The 25,168-nt window shown below is 36.8% G+C and overlaps 1 protein-coding gene across 1 annotated transcript in view; it reads right to left on the bottom strand.

Moving 5' to 3' along the window:
- Positions 1-11,656: 11,656 nt before the first annotated feature.
- LOC121379081 (B9 domain-containing protein 1-like) overlaps positions 11,657-25,168 on the bottom strand; it is a 41,478-nt gene continuing 27,966 nt past the window's right edge. The window contains exons 5-6 of the mRNA XM_041507544.1: positions 16,330-16,460; positions 11,657-12,568 (exon numbers count right to left, since the gene is read on the bottom strand). Of these exons, the coding sequence (XP_041363478.1) occupies positions 12,420-12,568; positions 16,330-16,460 (280 nt within the window). The 3' untranslated portion in view covers positions 11,657-12,419. The remainder of the gene's footprint in view (positions 12,569-16,329; positions 16,461-25,168) is intronic.

The following is a 25,168-nucleotide window of genomic DNA, read 5'->3' on the forward strand; positions in this document are numbered from 1 at the left end:
CACGGACCTTTAATTTGGCAAAGTATTAACTTGTGAGTGCGACTTTCGTGGACAACAAATGAAATCTTGGGGAGGTTTTTAGTCCGCCCGTTCCCGACTAGTTTCGTGGGTTTATCAGAAGCTTTTTTCTTTTCTTTTTTTTTCTTCTTTTCTTATAAAGGTGAAAATGATGACAAAGCTTTTAAGACCATTATTACCCTTTATCAGACTCATGAGCGAAGAGTGGTTCAGGGGTTAGAATGTTCGTGTGAATTACAAGTCGTAGGATTGATCAGTGAACTCACGACTGAAGGGGTGGGTCCGGACACAGACGTTTTCTAGGAAGTGGGTGCACCTTGCACTTGTAATATTTTGAAATACATTTTCATACATTATAATTATATAGCCACTACCCAGAGTTAATGTTAAAGTTTTAACGTTTTGAGGTGTACTTTCCGTAAATTTTATATTGTATCGTGCTTTGCTCCTCGCTCTTTACATTGGTTTTGTATAATTACATCATTTTGTCGTTAAACAATCATTCATTCATCCATCCATTCATGCATTCACTCATTCTTATTCATGTACTTACCTTGTTTGACACCCAATTGCCGATCTGTAGTTTTGTGCTGGGGTGTCGTTAAACATACATTGATTCTCATACACAGGCTAGATTCTTCTCCAGAAATATATTACATCTCTATATTCATTATCCATCCGGGTTACTTAGGGGGCGCACCCTCCCCTTGGATCCTCACACCTGGAGTGATACACCAAATACCTTAGTATGTGCAATCCTGTATTTAGGAAAAGTGCATGGTTTGTTTGGTTAACGACACGTTTAGAGCACATTGATTATTTTATCATCGGCTATTGGATGTCAAATATTTGGTAATTCTACCGTAGTCAAAAGAAAATCTGCTACAGTATGGGATATTTCGTATGCACTTTTCCATAAACAAGACAGCACATATCACATCCTTTGCAAAGGTGTAGATACATCTCTCTTACCGTTAATCCGTAATAAGAGATTTTATTTTCTCTTAAAAAGAATTAAAAAAAACAAAAAAAAACATGTTGACGTTTATGTTGTATGAAAGTAGTTTGTTTTATTTAACGACGCCACCAGAGCACATTGATCCTCTCATCTTATCATCGGCTATTGGACGTCAAACATATGGTCATTCTGACACTGTGATTTTGTTTAGAGGAAACCCGCTGTCGCCACATAGGCTACTCTTGTACGACAGGCAGCAAGGGATCTCTTATTTGCGCTTCCCACAGGCAAGATAGCACAAACCATGGCCTTTGTTGAACCAGTTATGGATCACTGGTCTGTGCAAGTGGTTTACACCTACCATTTGAGCATTGCGGAGCACTCACTCAGGGTTTGGAGTCGGTATCTGGATTAAAAATCCCATGCTTCGACTGGGATCCGAACCCAGTACCTACCAGCCTGTAGTCCGATGGCTTAAACACTGCACCACCGAGGCCGGTTTTATGTTGTATGAAAGGAGTTGACGATGAACTTATTAAAGGGACATACCCTAGTTTCAACCCGTGAAAATTAACACTAAGTTTAGTTAATCTACAAACCTGAAACACATTTGGATAAAGTTACAAATGAATGAAACAGGAGTCTGTGACTTTGAAATGGTGAAATACCCTCTGAAAACGGACTAAAACTCGACTCCATAACTGTTACTTTTCAGATGCACGTGCGTTTTTAAAAATATGAGAAATACATTTTGTGATATTAAAAATAGCAGGGTGACTAAAGACACATCGAATGTGTGGAAATTGATAAACTAAACCATAAAATCTAAGTAAGTATGATTTCAGTTACCAAAACCGGCTATAATAGTCAGATATATCTTAGTGTTTAAAAACTAGGGTATATCCCTTTAAAACCGCGGGTGTGTTTGTACTTTGCTTTAGTAAGCGATGTTATAATACTGAGAAACGGTAACTTTAAGATGGCACAGAGATTAGAAGCTGTGAAATACTCCAACGAATCGAAAGCCAATCGTTTTATTCAGCACGACGTCCCACAGTAGATGAAGCCGATACATAATCGAGCAGTTCCTGAAACAAGAACGGGTTAGGCAGCTAGCACGTCTACTTTATCAGTTCATGTCTCTGTGAATTTTTCCTAAATGCGCCATCTTTGTAGATCAAGATAAATGCGAGGACATTTTTCACCGAAGAGAAATTTGGCACTTCCAGCAGATCTTAATTAACGTTCAAATAAACCGGGCAATAAGTCTTTTCGAGGGTTGTCTCGGCAATTCAATAGCGTCGTTTTCGCGCTTCCATCTAAGGTTCGAGTACGCTTTCTTGGTAACAAATCTCAGCTGACAGTTAATGATTCAAAGCGAGGAAACTTGCTACCGTCACATAGATAGCCGGGGTAAGTTCAGCCAGCTCTTTGTCGCTAACGCTTGCTAGATTGGGCTTTACACTACGCATTAGTTAAAAGTTTGTTTTCTTTAACGACTCCACAAAAGCACGGGGCAGGACGTAGCCCAGTGGTAAAGCGTCCGACTGATGCGCTGTCGATTTGGGATCGATCCTCGTCAGTGGACCCATTGGGCTATTTCTCGCTCCAGCCAGTGCACCACGACTGGTATATCAAAGGCCGTGGCGTGTGTTGTCCTGTCGCGAGATGGTGCATATAAAAGATCCCTTGCTGCTAATCGAAAAGAGTGGCCCATGAAGTGGCGACAGCGGGTTTCCTCTCTCTATATCTATGTGGTCCTTAACCATATGTCCGACGCCATATAACCGTAATTACAATGTGCTGAGTGCGTCGTTAAATAAAACATTTCCTTCCTTCCACAAAAGCACATCGGCTATTGGATGTCAAACATTTGGTAAATTTGGCATATAGTCTTAGACAGGAAACCAGCTCCATTTTTTTTCATTAGTAGCAAGGTATCTTTTATATGCACAATCCCATAGACAGGATATCATATACTACGGCCTTTGGTGCACCAGTGGTGCACAGACTGGAGCGAGAAATAGCCAAATGGGCCCACCGACAGGGGTTGATTCCAGACCAACCGCGTATCCAGCGGTATTTAATGCTATATTAAAGTTAGGGACACCTTGAAATTTGAGCCGACCAGATGTAATTTGGTGTATTGATACCTTTAGCGAGATCCTAGCTTGAGTCACCTCCAGCTCTACCCCTTATTGATGACATATCGATACCAATAAGGGGTAGGGCTGGAGATGACACGAGCTAGCAAGATCCATACCATCAACACGGTATACTGCTGGACTGGTAAGTAGTTGGATAAGAGCACTAAGTACAAATCTCTCGATACTGACAACATTATCGATAATGCTTCTTTGACATCGAGAACCGGCGTTTCAAAGGGAGTACTAAGACTTCATGTCATATTTACCGAATGTTTGACATCGAGAACCGGCGTTTCAAAGGGAGTACTAAGACTTCATGTCATATTTACCGAATGTTTGACATCGAGAACCGGCGTTTCAAAGGGAGTACTAAGACTTCATGTCATATTTACCGAATGTTTGACAACGAGAACCGGCGTTTCAAAGGGAGTACTAAGACTTCATGTCATATTTACCGAATGTTTGACATCGAGAACCGGCGTTTCAAAGGGAGTACTAAGACTTCATGTCATATTTACCGAATGTTTGACATCGAGAACCGGCGTTTCAAAGGGAGTACTAAGACTTCATGTCATATTTACCGAATGTTTGACATCGAGAACCGGCGTTTCAAAGGGAGTACTAAGACTTCATGCCATATTTACCGAATGTTTGACATCGAGAACCGGCGTTTCAAAGGGAGTACTAAGACTTACATATTTACGAATGTTTGACAACGAGAACCGGCGTTTCAAAGGGAGTACTAAGACTTCATGTCATATTTACCGAATGTTTGACATCGAGAACCGGCGTTTCAAAGGGGGTAGGGGGTACTAAGACTTCATGTCATATTTACCGAATGTTTGACATCGAGAACCGGCGTTTCAAAGGGGGTACTAAGACTTCATGTCATATTTACCGAATGTTTGACATCGAGAACCGGCGTTTCAAAGGGGGTACTAAGACTTCATGCCATATTTACCGAATGTTTGACATCGAGAACCGGCGTTTCAAAGGGGGTACTAAGACTTCATGCCATATGTACCAAATGTTTGACATCCAATAGCCGAGGAGCGGGACGTAGCCCAGTGGTAAAGCGCTCGCTCGGTGCGCGGTCGGTCTGGGATCGATCCCTGTCGGTGGGCCCATTGAGCTATTTCTCGTTCCAGCCTGTGCACCACGACTGGTATATCAAAGGCCGTGGTATGTACTATCCTGTCTGTTGGACGGTGCATATAAAAGATCCCTTGCTGCTAATTGAAAAGAGTAGCCCATGAAGTGGCGACAGCGGGTTTCCTCTCTCAATATCTATGTAATCCTTAACCATGTCTGATGCCATATAACCGTATATAAAATGTATTGAGTGCGTCGTTAAATAAAACATTTCTTTCTTTTCCAGTAGCTGATGATTAATAAATTATTGTGTTTTAGTGGTGTCATTAAACAAAACAAACTTTTAACTAATGCGTAGTGTAAAGCCCAATGTAGCAAGCGTTAGCGACAAAGAGCTGGCTGAATTTACCCCAGCTATTATGTGACGGTAGCAGGTTTTCTCGCTTTGACTCATTAAAGGGACATTCCTGAGTTTGCTGCATTGTAAGATGTTTCCGACTAATAAAATATTTCTACCATTAAATTTACATATTAAATATATTTTCTGGTTTAGAATGTCAGTGTCTGTATATTCAATGTGTTTCTGGTCGTCTTGATATTTGTAAGAAGCCCAAACTGGATTTCGTACGTACGAAAAATTTTATATTTTTGGAAATAAAATGAAATTTAACCTAGTACAAATATTAGAACAATCAGAAACACGTTTAATATACAGCCACTAATATTTTATGCAGAAAAATATATTTGACATGTAATTACAATCGTTAAAAAGTCTTTGTTAGTCGATAACATTTTAAAAAGTGCAGCAAACTCATGAATGTCCCTTTAACATGAGTGCATGAATGAATTCAAAACTTGTATCTTTGCACAAAGCGGATACTGTACACATGTAGACACATTATAATTTGCATTTTTCATAATCTATAATCTTCATGAATGATAGCCATATGTTACAAATCAACTAGGATAATTAACGAACGTTTAATAAAACCTTTGTGTATTTAGTAACTTTGGGTATAGTGGACATCATAATGTAACAATTGTCCAAAAAATAAGTAAATAAACAAATAAACAAATTAGGAAACAGTTATCTTTTCAGAACCTGATTGATTGATTGATCGATTGAATGAGTGCATGAATGAATTCAAAACTTGTATCTTTGCAAAAAACAAGAGTCAAAAGCATGTTTTGACAAAGTGGTGATCATGCATTGTACGATTCTTCATTAGGAGGACTGCCAGTGGCCAGGACGACACATTCTTCCCAAGACTGTTACAATACATTTAAACCTGCACAAACAAAGCTCAGTGGATATATTGACATTGTGTAGAGGGGACGGGATTTGGAACACTCATCTGAGGTACTTGAGTTGTGGGGTCGAACTCTGTGTATTTTTACCGCCCCACCATGCCCCATGACATGTACATTAAAAGCTGTGGTATGCGCTGACCTGTTTGTAGAAAAAAGTGTGTACCAGTATATAACAGATTCTTTGCAGATGATTCATTACTCAATGTACTTTAGCTGTCATTTAGACACAAAACAAACTTTAATTTAAATTATGTAAAACACTCATTCAAAGTCAACAGCATCTTTTTTACAGTTTCTACCAATTTCTTAGTTTTCGAGAGTTAAATCCTCTTCCTCTGGGGGCTTTAACGAGGCAATGTATCATGTCATAATAGCTATGGTATTAGCATTGATTAATACATTTTATTGTAAAACGTTAGCGTCGATAAACATCCTAATTAACTACAGCGTAACTGAATACATGTTTAAGGTTACTGCAATTAACTTGAATTGATCCCTCATTTCTTTGCTAATATAAACGATTATTTAAACAGAAAGGAAAAAACGGTCTCAATCGACCTAGTTTCCGTCCTGTTTGTAAACATATTAAAGCAGTTTGAAAGCTAATTGTGTAAAATTGTTTTTCTGGTGGATGGGAATTAAAAGAACGGAAGAATTTTGTTTTGTCATTTTTAAAAATCCTTTATCATCATACTGTGTCTTTCTTACCGGACATATTTAATGGAAATAGATCAATGTGCTGGAATACGTGTAGCACAAAGGGTTTGCTAATACTAGGATCACACTACCAACTGTCACGGCGTGGTTGGCCAATTTGCCGATTTCTCAAATTCTGCAACTGTCCTGTTGCTAGTGTGATCGATCTTACAACTCGATTATCGTCGTATACAACACCTACGACCGATTAGTTGTTAGTCTGAGCGCACCCATCGTAAGTCGGGAGTTGTGGAAATTACAATGCACTTGTCGAGTTGGCCAACTGTCGTGACAGTTGATAATCTGAGCCTAGCATAAAACTACACTGTATAAATAAATAGGTAAAAACTACTTATCTACATGTATGTTGGGCATATTATATATAAGTATAAGTATACAAGTATATATTCTCACGGGAAAATGTTCCTCTGCGCGTATTGTACAAGGTAAGCCTATATGTTTAATGGCAATGATTATGAAGGGAAAATCTCAAATAATTTTCAAGAAATTATTTATTGGTGAACATCATATGTTGATTTGTAAAATTCAGTTATACAAAACAAAAACTGTTTTGTTTAACGACACCACTAGAGCACATTAATTAATAAATCATCAGCTATTGAATGTCACGCAACTGGTAATTCTGACACGTATTCATCAGAGAAAACTGGCTACATTTTTTCATTAGAAGCAAGGGATCTTTTATATGCACTTTCCTACAAACAGGAAAGCACATACTACATCCTTTGAGTAGTTGTGGTGCACCGGTTGGAACGGGGAAAACCCAATCAGTTGAATGAATCCACCAAGACTTGGTGGATCCATTAGTGGTTCGATCCTGCGATGCAGGCACCTCGAGAAAGCACTTAACCGACTGAGCTAAATCCCTCCCCTTCAGTTATATTTATTCAAGTAAGAAATGTCAAGTCATAAACAAATTTTACAATTTGTTCGAGACCATTTTGTTAGGTGAACAGGAACTTTTTCCATGAGTATATTTTATTATCCAAGTGTCCACGCTATAACCCATGTGTCACACACTGTAGGATCAGACACAAGACGGATTTAAGAAAGGCAATCTAAGGTAATCACCCCCCCACCCCCTCAAAAAAAAAAAAAAAAAAAAAAAAGTGCTCCTTTTTAACAATTTGTTTACATTTTTCATCGAAGTGACCTTTTCAGGGGTCGGTCCGTGTGCCCTTTTGTACCTCCCACCTGGGTCCGCCCTTGAGACTGCATCTGACCTACTAAATAGGCTTACAAAATATTGCCTGAAAATATTAGCACTTCATTTTCTATGAAAGATTCATTCATCATATCTCACTATTACTGAATTAATAAATGTTTAACAATATCCCAGCACAAAAATGCACATCGGCTATTGTGTGTTAAACAAAGGTAAATACATGAATATGATTATTTTCATTAAAAATTAAAAAAATAAAACATTATTATATAATTGTGTAAAACCACAGCATAAAGAGTTGTGATATTTTGGTTTGTAGCTCAAACAAGGATACAGACAACAAACATAACATTTGTAATTTTTCAGCTAATACTAGCAAAGTGACAGGCTTAAAACACAACACATTTTATTTACGGTTATATGGCGTCAGACATATGGTTAAGGACCACACAGATTTTGAGAGGAAACCTGCTGTCGCCACTTCATGGGCTACTAACATTTGTAATTTTTCAGCTAATACTAGCAAAGTGACAGGCTTAAAACACAACACATTTTATTTACGGTTATATGGTGTCAGACATATGGTTAAGGACCACACAGATTTTGAGAGGAAACCCGCTGTCGCCACTTCATGGGCTACTCTTTCCAATTAGCAGCAAGGGATCTTTTATTTGCGCTTCTCACAGGCAGGATAGCACAAACCATGCATGGCCTTTGTTGAACCAGTTATGGATCACTGATCGGTGCAAGTGGTTTACACCTACCCAATGGGCCTTGCGGAGCACTCACTCGGGGTTTGGAGTCAGTATCTGGATTAAAAATCCCATGCCTCGACTGGGATCCGAACCTAGTACCTACCAGCCTGTTGACCGATGGCCTAACCACGACACCACGGAGGCCGGTCATGTTCTATGATGTCTATTGGAAGATCTGTAGTTGACGCCAGAACAGACGCAGTGCGTTTTGTAACATTCGATTCAATGCGTTTTATTTCGGATTGGTACCATACGCGCCAGACCCAGTGGATCCGAACCTAGTACCTACCAGCCTGTTGACCGATGGCCTAACCACAACACCACGGAGGCCGGTCATGTTCTATGATGTCTATTGGAAGATCTGTAGTTGACGCCAGAACAGACGCAGTGCGTTTTGTAACATTCGATTCAATGCGTTTTATTTCGGATTGGTACCATACGCGCCAGACCCAGTGGGTTTTAGGTCTTATGGTATCAAGCATTTGCAGAAGAATGTATATTTCAAGTCACATAATCTGTGTCACACTTCCTTTTTTGTATACTTCAAGTCACAAACATGTGTGACTGACTCTTCCTTTAACATATTTTTAGTCATGTAAGTCATGCAAAGAAGCGGGACGTAGCCTTGTGGTAAAGTACTCACCTCATGCACTGTCGATCTAGGATAGACACCCGTTGATGGGCTCATTGGGCTATATCTTATTCCAGCCAGTGTAATATGAGCGTGGTATGTGCTATCCTGTTTGTTGGATGGTGCACATAAAAGATCCCTTGATACTAATGGGAAAATGTTGCAGGTTTCCTCTCTAAGACTATATGTCAAAATTACCAAATGTTTAACATCCAATTGCTGATGATTATTAAACCAATGTGCTGTAATAGTCTCGTCAAACAAAACAAACTAACTTTTAAGTCATGGAACTCTACCTTTTGTTTATTTCAAGTCACATTATCTGTGTCACTCAACCTTTAGTATATTATCAAGTCACACAATCAATCACATGTGACTTTTGACATACAAGCCCACCTATTATGGTTCATAAAAGTTTTTTTGTTTGTTTTGTTTATTAATCATCGGCTATTGGATGCCAAACATATGGTCATTTTTGACACAGTCAGAGAGGAAACCCGCTACATTTTTCCATTAGTAGCAAGGGATCTTTTATATGCACCATCCCACAGACAGGATAGCACATACCACAGCCTTTGATATACCAGTCGTGGTGCACTGGCTGGAACGAGAAATAGCCCAATGGGCCCACTGGTGGGGATTATCTCAAACCGACCGTGCATCAAGCGAGCACTTTACCACTGGGCTACATTCCGCCCCGACTGGTTCATAACACAAATAACTCAATTCTCTGTTTCAGGGATATTTTTAATATACATGTATATATGTATATATGTATATATATATATGTATATATATATATATATGTATATATATATATATATATATATATATATATATATATATATATATATATATATACGATATGGAAACAAGGCAGTTAGTTCAATACATGCTATATCTACATATACATGTACAACACAATGAATATTAGTGCTATAAACATGTATTTACAGTTAACGTAAATCACTGCTTGCTAAGTAGAGGGCACTTGAAAACACAGTATATAATATGTAGAAGTATACTACATTTATTTACTATTAATGAAGACCAGTATAAAATATTTGAAATAACTCAACTCAACATTTTAATTGTGAGCCAATAGGCTTGTATTATGTATTATTATGGCTGTAAATAATTCAGAATATGAGGCTGATTTTCATAAATTGGACAGACAGGCCGTAGCTAGGAGGGGTGGGGTGGGGGGGTGGGGGGGATAATTTTTTTAATTATAGAAAGTTAAAGAAAATTAAGGAGTTTTAGACTATTAACTACTCTGTATCTGCCCCCCCCCCCCCCCCCCCACCCCCAAAAAAAATCCTAGCTATGGCCCTGACAGAATGTTATAACATATTATGTTATTACAAACATAAACATCAGCTGATATAAAACAATAAAAAAAATCTGCAATTTCATTTTAATGTACATATATTATGTGATTTCATAACTGAAAAGTCAAACAGTTTTAACAATGAGGTATGCATTCATATCAGTGGTTTTATTGTCTTTCAAAAACAGACATCTGCATTTCAAATTTAATTAAAGTTGATTTAATCAACTAATATAAAAGCAAATTCTGCAATTTCATTTTAATATACCAATTATGTCATTTAATAATTTAATAATTTATTAATCAAATTTATTTAATAATGAGGTATGGATTCATGATATCAATGACTTTCTTTTATTTCAAAAACAGACATCTGGATTTCAAATTTCATTAAAATGGATTTCATTTTTCATTAAAACATTCTCTCTTTCCAAGAGTACAAAATTATAAAACTGGAATCAAATTGATCAATTTATGTTTTTTAAACCACCAGTTCAGTTTAAACCATTTTGAATACATGGACACCAATCATTACAGGCACATGTGCAGGGGTCCCTGATACAGCATATTTTCTAATCTTTTTCAATATATTGTCACAGGGGAGCAGTCTATAAACTCATCATAGTCAAGACCACCACCCCCGCCCCCCCCCCCCCAAGATACATTCCTGCACACATGCCAGAATTATTAATATTAAAACATCACTTTGCAACATCATAATCAGTGATTCAAAATATACATGTATTCAAATGAATGAGAATGACTATATTATCTGTAGAATCCTCTGGTTCCAAAAATCAGACAATTGTGGAAAGCTAATCACAAGTTTAGTACCTAGAAAATGGGTCTAAAGTTACAGTCTCACTGTTTGCATTTAGCTCCAGTGTTACATCTAAGTGTTATAGGATATTAAACATGCTACTATTTAATATCATGTTTATGTCCCCCGTGAAATAATCTTCATTGTCACTCACTAAAGCTCTTGACAACTAAACATTTATTTCACTCAGGACATAAACATGATACGAAATGGAAGCTCGTTTAATAGCCTATAACAGTTACATGTAATATTGGAGCTGTATGCAAAACATGAGGCAGTCGCCACCACCACCTTCAGAAAAGACAAGACAAACTTGGATTTAATCATATAACTGTAAAAGTGGATCTAAAGATATATTTATGTTCTTGAAATTGGGTCTAAAATTACACAACAGTTGAAAATAGGTCTGCACATAATAGTACAAAATTGGGTCTAATCATATACATAGAGGATATTTCATGGTTTTGTCACATATCATTTATATCTCATTGAGTGAAGTTTGCAATCATATCTCCAGAGTCGCGCTTGCGCAACGAGTGTGATATGATTGCAAACTTCACGAAATGAGATATAAATAATATTTGACAAAAAAACATGAAATTTTCTATTTATTATATAACATTTGGCAATTTACCTTTATTTTTAAAATGCAAGCAGCAAAACAGTTCCAGCTTTCTTACAGTGAAGATAACACTTTCGACAGTGACAATAACACATTTTAGAGTGAAATAGTGAAATTTTCACTCTAAAATGTGTTATCGTCACTGAGTGACTGATAACACTTTTATTTCACTGATATTTTAAGATATTTCACTATATGTTATATAATAAACTATAAATAGCTGTCTATGGTACCAATAATGTTGTCTAAAATTATTTATGAGGTAACAAAAAATTGTAAAAGCTGATGAGGCTAAAGTTATTGAGGATGTGTAACCACAAACTGGGTCAAAGTTATTTATAGCATACCTCAGAAGTGGATCAAAGTTATTTTTAGATTATGTGGAGTCAGAAACTAATTCAAAGTTATTTAAGTTGTCACTAGATGCTTATTAATAGAAAGGTCTGATTCCACTGACTAGGTCAAACTACATTTGATAAACTGGATTAAAGTTATTTTTGGCATTCTCTTAAAATACAAATGTCTTAATTAATTAGCTGCATCTGTTACTGGGTCATCCATCATCATAAAAATAACATGTGATTTAACTTAACAGTCACTACAAAAATTCATATCCATTTGAATTAAATCTAAAGAGGCACTTTGACACATCCTCAGCCATATGGTATTATTATTTTGTGCACCGATTCAGTGAGAATTCATAACAAATGCTGCATTCGAGAAAAAGCACTTTGGTTACAGTCTCTCTGACCTTAATCATGAGTGACAGGAAAGAAGCTGCAAGGTGCCAATTTGTAGGCCATCATCTAGATCACGGAACAGTACAATCCTAAAATACGACGTTTCCTCATCTCTAAGCGTCACCAGATTTGACACCAACAGACTCCGGGATTGCCGGATTGAGGACATCTGATGGCAAAACATCGTAGCCTAGTTTTTTCAAGTCCTTCGTAAGAATGTTAAAAGTCACTTCAACGAAGCCTTGAGATCGCACTCTTGTCACTGAAAAAGTGAAAACTACAATTCTGTTAACAGGACATGGCCAATTCTGGGAATGAAGTATTCATGTGAATGATAATTCAATTAGTTGTAAATATATACATGCAGAACTCACAATTTTAGGGGAGCTGTCACTGTGGCTCCTCATCACGATCCAGAAATTAATTCAAAGAGAGGAATTTTAGCTCCCTTTAGAATGTGAATTTAATTTGTTTAAATGTACTACTACAAAAGGCTTAAATATTGATGCTTATTGTGTTAATATCTTAAATGGCTCCCCATAATGTTAGTAAGGGGAGCAATTAATCACAGCCCTCAAAAAGAAAATCACAGCAACATTTGTGTATATTGGTTATTTAGCTTCCAATAAAGAATGGAATTTTATATTTACTGAAACCTCAGCACATTTAAAAGAATGGCTATTTCATGTTTAACATAGGGCTAACACTGGCTAACACTGTCATCCATTTTGAAACAAACAAACACAATTATACAGAATATTATATTAAAAAAACAAAATCTAGGTTTGAAAGGGTTATTGTTGAAGTTTTCCCATATTTATTTTCTGAATTCCAATTTAGAAAGATTATCTAGTTTATAACCATCTATGAGAAGAATTACGGATCTTCATTCAGCAAAAACTGGTATGCCCTTCGTTGACCTCTAATGACAAGTTTGAAAATACACGCTGATGTTTCAATGCCAAGTATTAAACATCCACAATCAGCTTTAATGTGTTCATCAATATAAAAACTAGATAGCTAGGAAACGTTCAACACAAGGATCATCTTGCTATAACCTGACTGACACATAAAAATTACCCAACTCACTTGGCCTTTTTTTCCCCCAAACAATATTATTGCAACTTTGTTATATTAGTGTTCTTTGTTAAACACAGACTGACAGACTATTAAAATGATATCGCAAACTGATCTTTATCTGTCTCTCTCTCTCTCCATCTGAAGAACCACCTCAGCTGTAACACATTAATTGCCAAGAAGAGTGGATGTTTTAGGAAATGATTCTACAAGATTGCATCAGATAACACAGTCTGAAGACAAACACTGTGATCCTGGGTTCATGCACAGCCAATTAATTTGTCCCATTCACAGCCAGTTGACAGGAGTGGTCCCGAGTGCATGTCCAATTAACTGAAATCACACGAGCACAGTGAGAGGTGTTTGCTTTCCATGATGTGGGGCCTGAACCAATCAAGATACGAAAATCAAGGCTTAATGCTGAGGCACAATATCATGTCTTTACCCAAAATATTTACAGGAAACTCATCAGCGCAGATCTCATACCACAAATAAAATTAAAAAAACAAGTGTTGGGGGTATGTCCTGGTATTATTAATGTGCCCTTCCCCCAACAATCATTTCCAGGAAATGACAGGATAGACTCATCACCAGACCTGTCAACCCTCCCGGATTCCGCGGGAGTCTCCCGGTATTTGATCAAATCTCCTTTCACCTGTGCGGGAGACAGTTTCTCCTTTTAAATGACATTTTTGTAAGTATAAAAAAAATCGATCCTCTTTTGTCAAAATAACAGAAGGGAAGTAACTCTGCCTTTTTTTCTCATTCGGCAAATGTCGACTACTTTCGGCTTCTGAGAATGTAACAGGCCGAATTGTCCCGACTGTTTAACCTTTGCCGAAGTGAAAATTGTGGGATAGCCTATTTATATTGTTAAAAAAGCACATGGAGTTTATAAAATGACATGTAATTATAATGTTTGTTGTCATCGTAATGGCTACAAAGCGTGTTGCCGCTAATTCAACAGGCTGTGTATTGACATTCAGTGTTGCCATATAAAAAAAAAAACTATCCAATTTAGTTCTAATAACACCTCTGAATTGTAAAATGTCTTCCCACTGGATTACATAATGCAACTATGACGAATCTGAACTGCCAGACTCCGAGTTGACAGCGATACACACGATGCATGTTAAAATCACATGTCACAGCAAGACAACGAAAAGACCAATTAACTGTATAAACATACTTGTGTCAGTTAATTTTGTATGTTTGTGCAGTAAAATGTTGGTTATAAGGGTACACTTCAAGAAATTATTTTTGTACAATTAAAAAATGTTGTGTTTGACATTGACATAAAGTTACTCACGGAAATGGGTATAATTCCGGTATATTTCACACGATGTCCGTAATGAGGTTTTACTTATGATTAATGAAAATACAATGTTTATTGCATCATTATAATGATTTTCAATAAGTACCACGCCACCGTTCCTCATTATAGTAAAAACTGAATATTAATTTATAAGATTTATATAAATTTGTCTTTGGTACTTAGGTACATTAACCACAAAACATAATGTAACGCAACCTGTAAGGCTGTAAGTGTAATACCGTAAATGTACTAATTAAAATTTTTATTTCTTGTTCATGTTCTTAACATTTTTGGATAATATTTTTTTTTTTTTTAAATATGTATTAAATCATAATAATATTTAAACTTTAAATAAAAAAAAAAAAAAAAATATTAATATTTTTTTTTTTTTTTTAATGCCAAGATCTAAGGTTAAGAAGTATATATGACATTATAAAGTATTCATATAACTTATTGTAATAATGTTTTTTTTTTAAATCTTGCGATTTTGGGTTAAATTGTGTGAATTTAAAAATCTCCTGCTTTTTGACAAAATCTCCTGCTTTTTCAACACACACCTCCTGCTTTCTCTTGTCTAAAGGTTGACAGGTCTGCTCATCACTCAAGAAAACGCTTAGGCAAATAATGTAGTTATACAACCAAATACATCATGGGTAATCCTGAGGATGGGGTCTGAGGGTGTGCACCTGGTTTCCAAGCACTGCAGATTCTTTCATTACAATGAATTTATTTTGACTTTTCAATAACTGACAGTTCAGTAAGTGCCTAATAAAAAAATGACAGTTCAGCAAGTGCCCAATGAAAAATAACAGACTAGCAAGTGCCCAATAAAAAATGACAGATCAGCAACTGCCCTTTTTTGAGTTGAACTCCCGCCAAGCAAAATCTTAAGATTCTCCGCAACACTGTTAATAAAATTGTGTTTGCACTGACTTGACCAATCATCTGAGTAGTGGGTCAGCCAGTAGAAATCGCTTTATTCAGTGTTCTTATAGGTCAAACATACTAACTTCTATACTATACAGCCATTTATAAGTATATCCTATTACCTTGTGTCACACAATACCTGGGTCAGTATTATTACAGGTCAGATAGGTCAATATTATTATAGGTCAGATAGGTCAATATTATTATAGGTCAGATAGGTCAATATTATTATAGGTCAATATTATAACAGGTCAGATAGGTTAATATTAATACAGGTCAGATAGGTCAATATTATTATAGTCAGATAAGTCAATATTATGACAGGTCAGATAGGTTAATATTAATACGGGCAGATAGGTCAATATTATTACAGGTCAGATAGGTCATTATTATTACCGGTCAGGTAAGTCAATATTATTACAGGTCAGTTTATACATGTGCAAATTACCAGGTCAGATGGAACAATATTATTACAGGTCAAATTGGTCAAAATTACATGATTAATGGGTCAATATTATTATAAATAAACTTGGTCAACATTATTATAGACAGGTCAGACGGGTCAACATTATATACAGGTGGGTTAGCTAAGTCCATATTATTATACAGGTAGGTGAGATGGGTCAACATGGTAGGTCAGATGGGTCAATATTATTACAGGTCAAATGGATCAGTATTATTGTATGTCCCATAAAGTTTCCTACCATCTCTGCCTTCTCCCTGAGCCACGACACAGGGGTCAATGAACTCTGGCCGTCTGCTCATAATCCAGCTGAGGAACATCTGCAGGAGAGAGGCTGACTCCGGAACAAACATCGGCAGACACAGCTTATGTCTGGAAGAAACAACATCACAAACATTACACAGCTTGTGTCTGGAACAAAACAACATCACAAACATTACACAGCTTGTGTTTGGAACAAAACAACATCACAAACATTATACAGCTTTTGTCTAGAAGAAAACAACATCACAAACATTATACAGCTTGTGTCTGGAAGAAAACAACATCACAAAAATCATACAGCTTGTGTCTAGAAGAAAACAACATCACAAACATTATACAGCTTGTGTCTGGAAGAAAACATCACAAACATTACACAAACAACATCACTAACATTACACAAACAACATTACTAACATTACACAGTTTGTGTCTAGAAGAAAACAACATCACAAACATTATACAGCTTGTGTCTGGAAGAAAACATCACAAACATTACACAAACAACATCACTAACATTACACAAATAACATCACTGACATTACACAGTTTGTGTCTAAAAGAAAACAACATCACAAACATTACACAGCTTGTGTCTGGAAAAAAACAATATCACAAACATTACACAGACAACATCACAAACATTACACAGTTTGTGTCTGAAAGAAAACAATATCACAAACATTATACAGCTTGTGTCTGGAAGAAACAACATCACAAACATTATACAGCTTGTGTCTGGAACAAAACAACACCAGAAACATTACACAAATAACATCACTGACATTACACAGTTTGTGTCTAGAAGAAAACAACATCACAAACATTACACAGCTTGTGTCTGGAAAAAAACAATATTACAAACGTTACACAGACAACATCACAAACATTACACAGTTTGTGTCTGAAAGAAAACAATATCACAAACATTATACAGCTTGTGTCTGGAAGAAACAACATCACAAACATTATATAGCTTGTGTCTGGAAGAAACAACATCACAAACATTATACAGCTTGTGTCTGGAACAAAACAACATCACAAACATTGCACAGCTTGTGTCTGGAACAAAACAACATCACAAACATTACACAGCTTGTGTCTGGAAGAAACAACATCACAAACATTATACAGCTTGTGTGTGGAACAAAAACAACACCACAAACATTACACAGCTTGTGTCTGAAAGAAAACAATATCACAAACATTACACAGCTTGTTTCTGGAAGAAACAACATCACAAACATTATACAGCTTGTGTCTGGAACAAAACAACATCACAAATATTACACAAATAACATCACTGACATTACACAGTTTGTGTCTAGAAGAAAACAACATCACAAACATTACACAGCTTGTGTCTGGAAAAAAACAATATCACAAACGTTACACAGACAACATCACAAACATTACACAGTTTGTGTCTGAAAGAAAACAACATCACAACCATTATACAGCTTGTGTCTGGAAGAAACAACATCACAAACATCATACAGCTTGTCTGGAACAAAACAACATTACAAACATTATACAGCTTGTGTCTGGAACAAAACAACATCACAAACATTATACAGCTTTTGTCTGGAACAAAACAACATCACAAACATTATACAGCTTGTGTCTAGAAGAAACAACATCACAAACATTATACAGCTTGTGTCTGGAACAAAACAACATCACAAACATTATACAGTTTTTGTCTGGAAGAAAAAAACATCACAAACATTATACAGCTTGTGTCTGGAAGAAAACAACATCACAAACATTATACAGCATTTGTCTGGAAGAAACAACATCACAAACATCACACAGCTTGTGTCTGGAAGAAAACAACATCACAAACATTACACAGCTTGTGTCTGGAAGAAAACAACATCACAAACATTACACAGCTTGTGTCTGGAAGAAAACAACATCACAAACATTACACAGCTTGTGTCTGGAAGAAAATAACATCACAAACATTACACAGCTTGTGTCTGGCAGAAAACAACATCACAAACATTACACAGCTTGTGTCTGGAAGAAAACAACATCACAAACATTATACAGCTTGTGTTTGGCAGAAAACAACATCACAAACATTACACAGCTTGTGTCTGGAAGAAACAACATCACAAACATTATACAGCTTGTGTCTGGAACAAAACAACATCACAAATATTACACAAATAACATCACTGACATTACACAGTTTGTGTCTAGAAGAAAACAACATCACAAACATTACACAGCTTGTGTCTGGAAAAAAACAATATCACAAACGTTACACAGACAACATCACAAACATTACACAGTTACATCACAAACATTACACAGGGGCAGAAAGTGAAAAATATATCCACTGACCTGTGAGACCTGTCGCCAAGAAACATCATTATCCCCACCCTCCACCCTTGATTGGTTAAAGCCATACATGTAACTGACAGATATGCAACATCTGTAGACACATATTAAGCCCAACCCTCCACCCTTTATTGGATAGAACCAGGTAATTGAAAGATATGAAACATCTGTAGCCACATCTCAGTCCCCACCCTCCACCCTCTATTGGTTAGAATCAGGTAACTGACAGATAAACAACATCTGTAGACACACCTTAATCCCCATTCCTCCATCCTTTATTGGTTAGAACCATGTAACTGACAGATATACATCTGTAGACACACCTTGACCTTTTTTATTACATGGAATAATGGATCTGCCAACCTTAAAAATCATGAAAGAATGTTAAAATAAAATCACCATTGGAACATATCTACTCACCCGAGGGCCTAGCACATTACACTCAACTTGTCTCTCATTATTTCTACTAATCGCTGGTCAAGGAGGTACCATTACTTTCTGTTTGTTATTATTTCTTAGAATATATTTCATCCATTCTTTGCGTCTGGGTCAAAAGTGAACCCTAACTCAGATACTGGTACTATATCCTCCTATTTATTTGTTCAGTGACATGTAAAAAGCATAGCATACATAATCTGTGGAGTTATTTGATGTAAATAGCTTCGCAAGTGAAGTCAGAATCGATGGGCCTATTTAATTGGCTCATGTAAACATCAGTTGTGATATAATAATCACTGACAACTTTAAATAAATGGTGAAATTAATATCAACTGAATTTTAAAGTTAACTTGTTTATTAGGACACCCACGAATAATGAACTACAGAAGGGGAATAACACTGTATTGTACTCATCTGAAACAGCACTGAATTAATTGGTCAGATAGTTCAAGTAAAGCAATGCTCAACGAACCTGATTAATCAGACCATCACTATATTAACTACTGCCAAGTGCTCTAAAGAATAGGCTCTTCTTGTATGACCTCACTAAATCTACTCAGTATTATTGCTTTATTAAATACTGTCACTCAAGCTTAACAAAAGGACCAATGAAAGTACTGTAGCTTCGATATGAATTTCATTTCATTTTCAATTACGGTTCAAGTATGCTGTCCTGGGCACACACCTCAGCTATCTGGGATATCTGTCCAGGACAGTGGGTTAGTTGTTAGTTGGTTATTGGTTAGTGAGAGAGAAGTAGTGGCCTTACACCTACCTATTGAGCCCTTAAGAACTTGCTCTGGGTTGGAGCCAGTAGTGGGCTGCGAACCCTGTACCTACTAGCCTTATTTTCGATGGCTTAACCACTGCGCCACCGAGGCCGGTTGATATGAATTGCTAACGGTCAGAATCTTTGCCAATGGCGGTTGCTTGTCCCTGGATAAAAATGATTGCCATCATTTGTGAAAATAATTTTTATTATTCAAGTTGTTTATTTGTTGCATAAGTTACTTGATTAAAATTCCTATAGGCAGGCTCAAAATGGCTGTACATGGGCATATTACATATGGCAATTTTTTGTTTTTTTTAATTGTCATAGATTACAAATTCTTAAGTTCCAGCCCTGAAGCATAACATCTATTTATGTTATACTTAAAGCACGATACCACTAAAACAAACTGACCAACTGTTTCAGAAAATACAAATGTTATGTAATTTTAAAAACCTCCTTCAGGGGACAACATTTGAAAATTTTGTATAACACATCATAACCCATGATTTTCACCTACTGGGTAGGTTAACCAATTGTTTGGTTAGGTGCCTTATGTTTGTGTAATGGAAGAGTTACCTAACCATAACAAACTTGTAATGTGTCTGTTGTTTTGTATTACATTGATGTCCCAATACTTTGATAAAGATTTGCAACAAGATAGTATATTTCAATTTGACTATGCATTGCGTATCAAAAAATGAGCCTAGAACATATTTGGAATACATATTTTTTTTTTAATACAAGAATGAAGTAACAGTGATCCTCAAGTTAACAACTTTTAATTCTAGAATATAACTGTTCATCAAATAACCGATTGGCGGTTTGTGTGAATTTAAAGTTGCGTAACCAATAGGCAACAGAACAACAATTTGCACAAACTATTAAGCCCTTTCCTTTTAAAAATAAATATGTGAAATCTGTAAAAGCTGACTATTAAAAACAATTAAAAGCATAAAATATATTTATATTATAGTTGAAACATGACTCCAGGAAAAGCAATTAATCATTTGTGCTTGAGAAGGTGACCAACTGTCATTTTTTTAACAGCCCCATTAAAATTGCAATAACTGAAATGATAAAACAAGCAATTATAAAAACATTAACTAAAACCAATACTTGAATCGTTATACAACTAAACCAAAACCTTCTTTTTTAAAGTGTTATTTAATTGACAAAAAAGTGTTATATATTTTTTAGCAGCCTGTTCGAAAACTAAATAGCTGCCATATATCTATAAAACAACCTTCAAAACAATTATTAAAAACCTAAAAACATATTTACATTACACTTGAACCATAACAACTCCACACAAAAAAACCTTTTTGAGAAGGTGGGCGATGATGATTTGTGGTTGTAATTCCTGGCTACAACGTGATATTGCAAAGTGATAGATTACATGCTTCCCCCTAATAAAGTTGAGTAACCATTCTGCTTAGTTGATCAGCGAAATAATTCCATCTGACAGGCATAAACAGAGAAAATGTATTCTTTCATTATAACAAATAAAATGCATCAACTAGTAGGCATCACGGACTGACAGAAATGGCAGATAATGTCTTTTGCTGTGTCCATTGTTTCCCATGATTTATCTCGTTTTGCATGCACCAGTGGGTTCTGAGCGAAGTGCCCGTGGTCAGTGTCTGCACGTACAACATGCGATGGATGCTGTGATAGACGTGTGAGCATAGATGCCAGTCACATGGACGGTGTATGTGCAAGTCTCCAGATGAAGTCAGGGGGAAAACACATTGATCAGCTGATATCGGGGAATTGAGACTTAAAACAACAGAGCTGGAACTAAAGTGATTTGATGTTTTTGATGTGTTTTAATTGATTAAGAAACTTTTTTTTTTATTATACGGCAGGAAAGTGACACTGAACTAGGTGAACTAAGGTCAGGTAATTACATTACAATCTATTGCTGCACTGATTTGAAATATAGTCATTTTGTTTTGTAAAAAAAACCCACAAAAAAACGAAATAATTAAAATGTTTTTAATCATACATAGACCATGGCAAAACCAAACAAAATGAAATCTTATTAAACATGGTTCACCAATGCCTATGAAACAGGTGGGCAGGGGGATCAACTGCCCCCATCCCCAAGTGCTGGAGAAAATCCTCAAATTTGGGCAAAACCAATAGATATTTGGGCAAAACGTTTTCACCAAGTACATGATTGTATTTCTGTCATTCAGAATGTGGGCAGTGATTAAGGCCCTGGATGAAATTAAGGATTCATGTGCATCCAAATATATTATTTTTACAGACTCACTTTCGTGTCTCCAGGCATTACGATGTATGAAGCTGGAGCATCTCTTGTTTGGGATGGTAATATGAAAGTGTGTATTTTTATCAATTGCCAATAAAGATGTAACATTTTGTTGGCATTAAGGGAAATGAAAAGGTGGATTTTTCTGCCAAGTCTGCTTTGAATTTGCCCCCATGTTGGTGTCAGTGATTTTAAATTTCATATTAACCAATATATCTTTTCGACTTGGCTAGATGATTGGGACGGTGTGGTTGCAAACAAGCTTCATTCTGTCAACTCAGTCCTGGGAGAGTGGCAGTCCTTCTACAGGCAGTGCAGGAAGGATGAAATAGTCTTGTGCCATGCCCGCATCGGCCATACATATTTGATGCATTCATTTATTTTAAAGAAGGACCCTCCTCCTCAGTGTGAACACTGTCAGTGTACACTGACTGTGCACCACATTTTGGTGTATCATCTGAAGTGGACGAGAAATGTTTTGGAATGTTTTAAATTCCAATCAGAATTAATTTTAAAGTTTTTAAATACTTTGATTTCTATGGAAAATTTTAAAATATACTTTACCTTGATATTTGTATTGTATTATACTTTACCCCACAGCTCCTTACACTGTGGATTTACATAATTGTAAAAATAATATTCCTATATACTTACCTTTTGTGACATCCAATAGCTGATGTGTATTTTGGTGATGTGGTGTCGTTAAACATTCATTCATTCATTCATTCATTCATTCTACATGTATATTAGATGTTATCCATGTAAAATGTGTAGCGATTCATTTGCAACTCTATATACATGTAGTTGTTTGGCAGTAATAGTAATACATGTATGAATAAATGTTGTTATCCAGATTCGGTCATTTTCATTTCATTTGGGCATAAACCAGCCTGCCCCCCCCCCCCCCCCCCGCCCCACCTACAAACATGAGAGCCCATGCACCTATTCACCAATGTGCCCTCGTAATATTTGTACTTCATAAGGAAATTTTTGATACAATTATGTCTTAATACTAGTATGATCGAGGTAACCAAGGTCAAAGTAAAGGTCAAGGTACATAAGGTCAAAGTTGATGAAAGTACAGCTGTTAGTTAAGGCTTAAAAAAAATCTGTTTCAGGTTTCATCCTTGAAAAAATAGGATACGGTTATGTAGGAATCAAACCCAGAACCTGTAATCAGCTGAGGTGTTCGAATCTAAATTGCTAATTGTAAAAAAAACAGTGATCATGACTTTCAAAAAAAATTTAAAACATATTTGGTTTCAAAAATGTTCAGGATCACTACATAAAATTAGGGTAGGTCGGAAAACCGGACATACAATGGTTTAGGCCTAATAGTGTATTCAAATACAATTGTTTAGGCCTAATAGTATATTCAAATACAATTGTTTAGGCCTAATAGTGTATTCAAATACAATTGTTTAGGCCTAATAGTGTATTCAAATACAATTTTTTTTTTTTTTTTTTTTTTAAAGTGAAAGATTATAAACGGACCGTTGAAATAATCAATCCAGGGAATGATCACACTGGGTTGGAAGCTGTGATGATGGACAAGGCCATTATTTGTAACACCCATTATCCATGGAATGCAACTAAATAATCTGAAAACACTAACAAATTATAGTTCAGGTGACACAGGCAATGGATGATTTTTTTTAAAGCAAACATCAATATATACTACTCAAAAGAATTTAAGGGTCAGACGATATTTTCGACATTATTTTCTGAATGTCAATTATATTAGCTAGACCATAATGTCACGCATGGTATTGTTCCATTTTGACGAAAGTGGGTCTAAGCAACCCATAAATGAATTAAAATCCACTGTCATTGACACTGTCGACTAGTTCTAATGGCGAAAACATGCTTACATTTGCACGTAAATTAGGGCGAAAGCGAAAGGTCTGCTAAGTGCCCATAACTTGCTTTTTCACAAAGCGCTTCATTTGCACGCTTTGCACGTTTATTCCATGTTCCCAATGCTGAATTTCCGTATAATTGGAGCTTGCGTTCGTGTACGGTGCACACTCCAAATTCGACAATGGTACGACTTCAACTGACTATCGAAGATCGAGGAAGGGCTATTGCTTGGCTTCAGGATGGCAATACGCAAAGAAATGTTGCTCTGAGACTTGGTGTCAGTCAGAGTGTCGTTGGCCGACTGTGGCAACGGTACCAAGCAACGAATTCTGTTCGAAATCGTCCACGTTCGGGAAGACCCCGAAGCACTACAAATAGAGAGAACCACTACATCACCAATATGGCTCTACGTCAACGCACAACCACTGCACGCCGATTACGTGACAATCTGCGGACTGCAACTGGAACTCGAGTGTCTGATCAAACCATACGCAATCGTCTGAGAGCCAATAATCTACGCTGCCGTCACCAGGCTGTTCGACCACCACTCCTACCACGTCACAGAACGGCCAGACGCCACTGGTGCACGCTTCATCTGCAGTGGTAACGTGTTCAGTGGGGTCGAGTGATGTTCACTGATGAGTCCAGGTTTAGTCTCCAGTTCAACGACGGTCGGGTTCGTGTCTACAGACATCCTGGGGAGCGCTTTGCTGACGTTAACGTTAGACAATGTCACCGGTTCGGTGGTGGCAGCGTCATGGTGTGGGGCGGCATCTCTATCCACCACAGGAACCCCTCTATGTGGTGGATGGCAATCTGAATGGAATCCGCTATCTGAATGAGATTATCCGGCCGTTGGTTCTCCCAGGCCTTCAGCAGATTGGCGGCGGGGCAGTTCTGCAGGATGACAATGCCAGACCCCACCGCGCCAGGGTGGTAACAGACTTTCTCAGACAACAAGGTATTGCCAGGATGGATTGGCCAGCATATTCGCCTGACTTGGCCCCAATAGAGAATGCCTAGGACGAATTAGGCAGGAGAGTTTGGGATAACCATGTCCCTCCGGCCAACCTTCATGATCTGGGTCAACTTCTTATGGCAGAGTGGCAGGCCATTCCCCAAGAGTTC

This window comes from Gigantopelta aegis, chromosome 8, assembly GCF_016097555.1.
Source record: "Gigantopelta aegis isolate Gae_Host chromosome 8, Gae_host_genome, whole genome shotgun sequence".
NCBI classification, from domain to species: domain Eukaryota; kingdom Metazoa; phylum Mollusca; class Gastropoda; order Neomphalida; family Peltospiridae; genus Gigantopelta; species Gigantopelta aegis.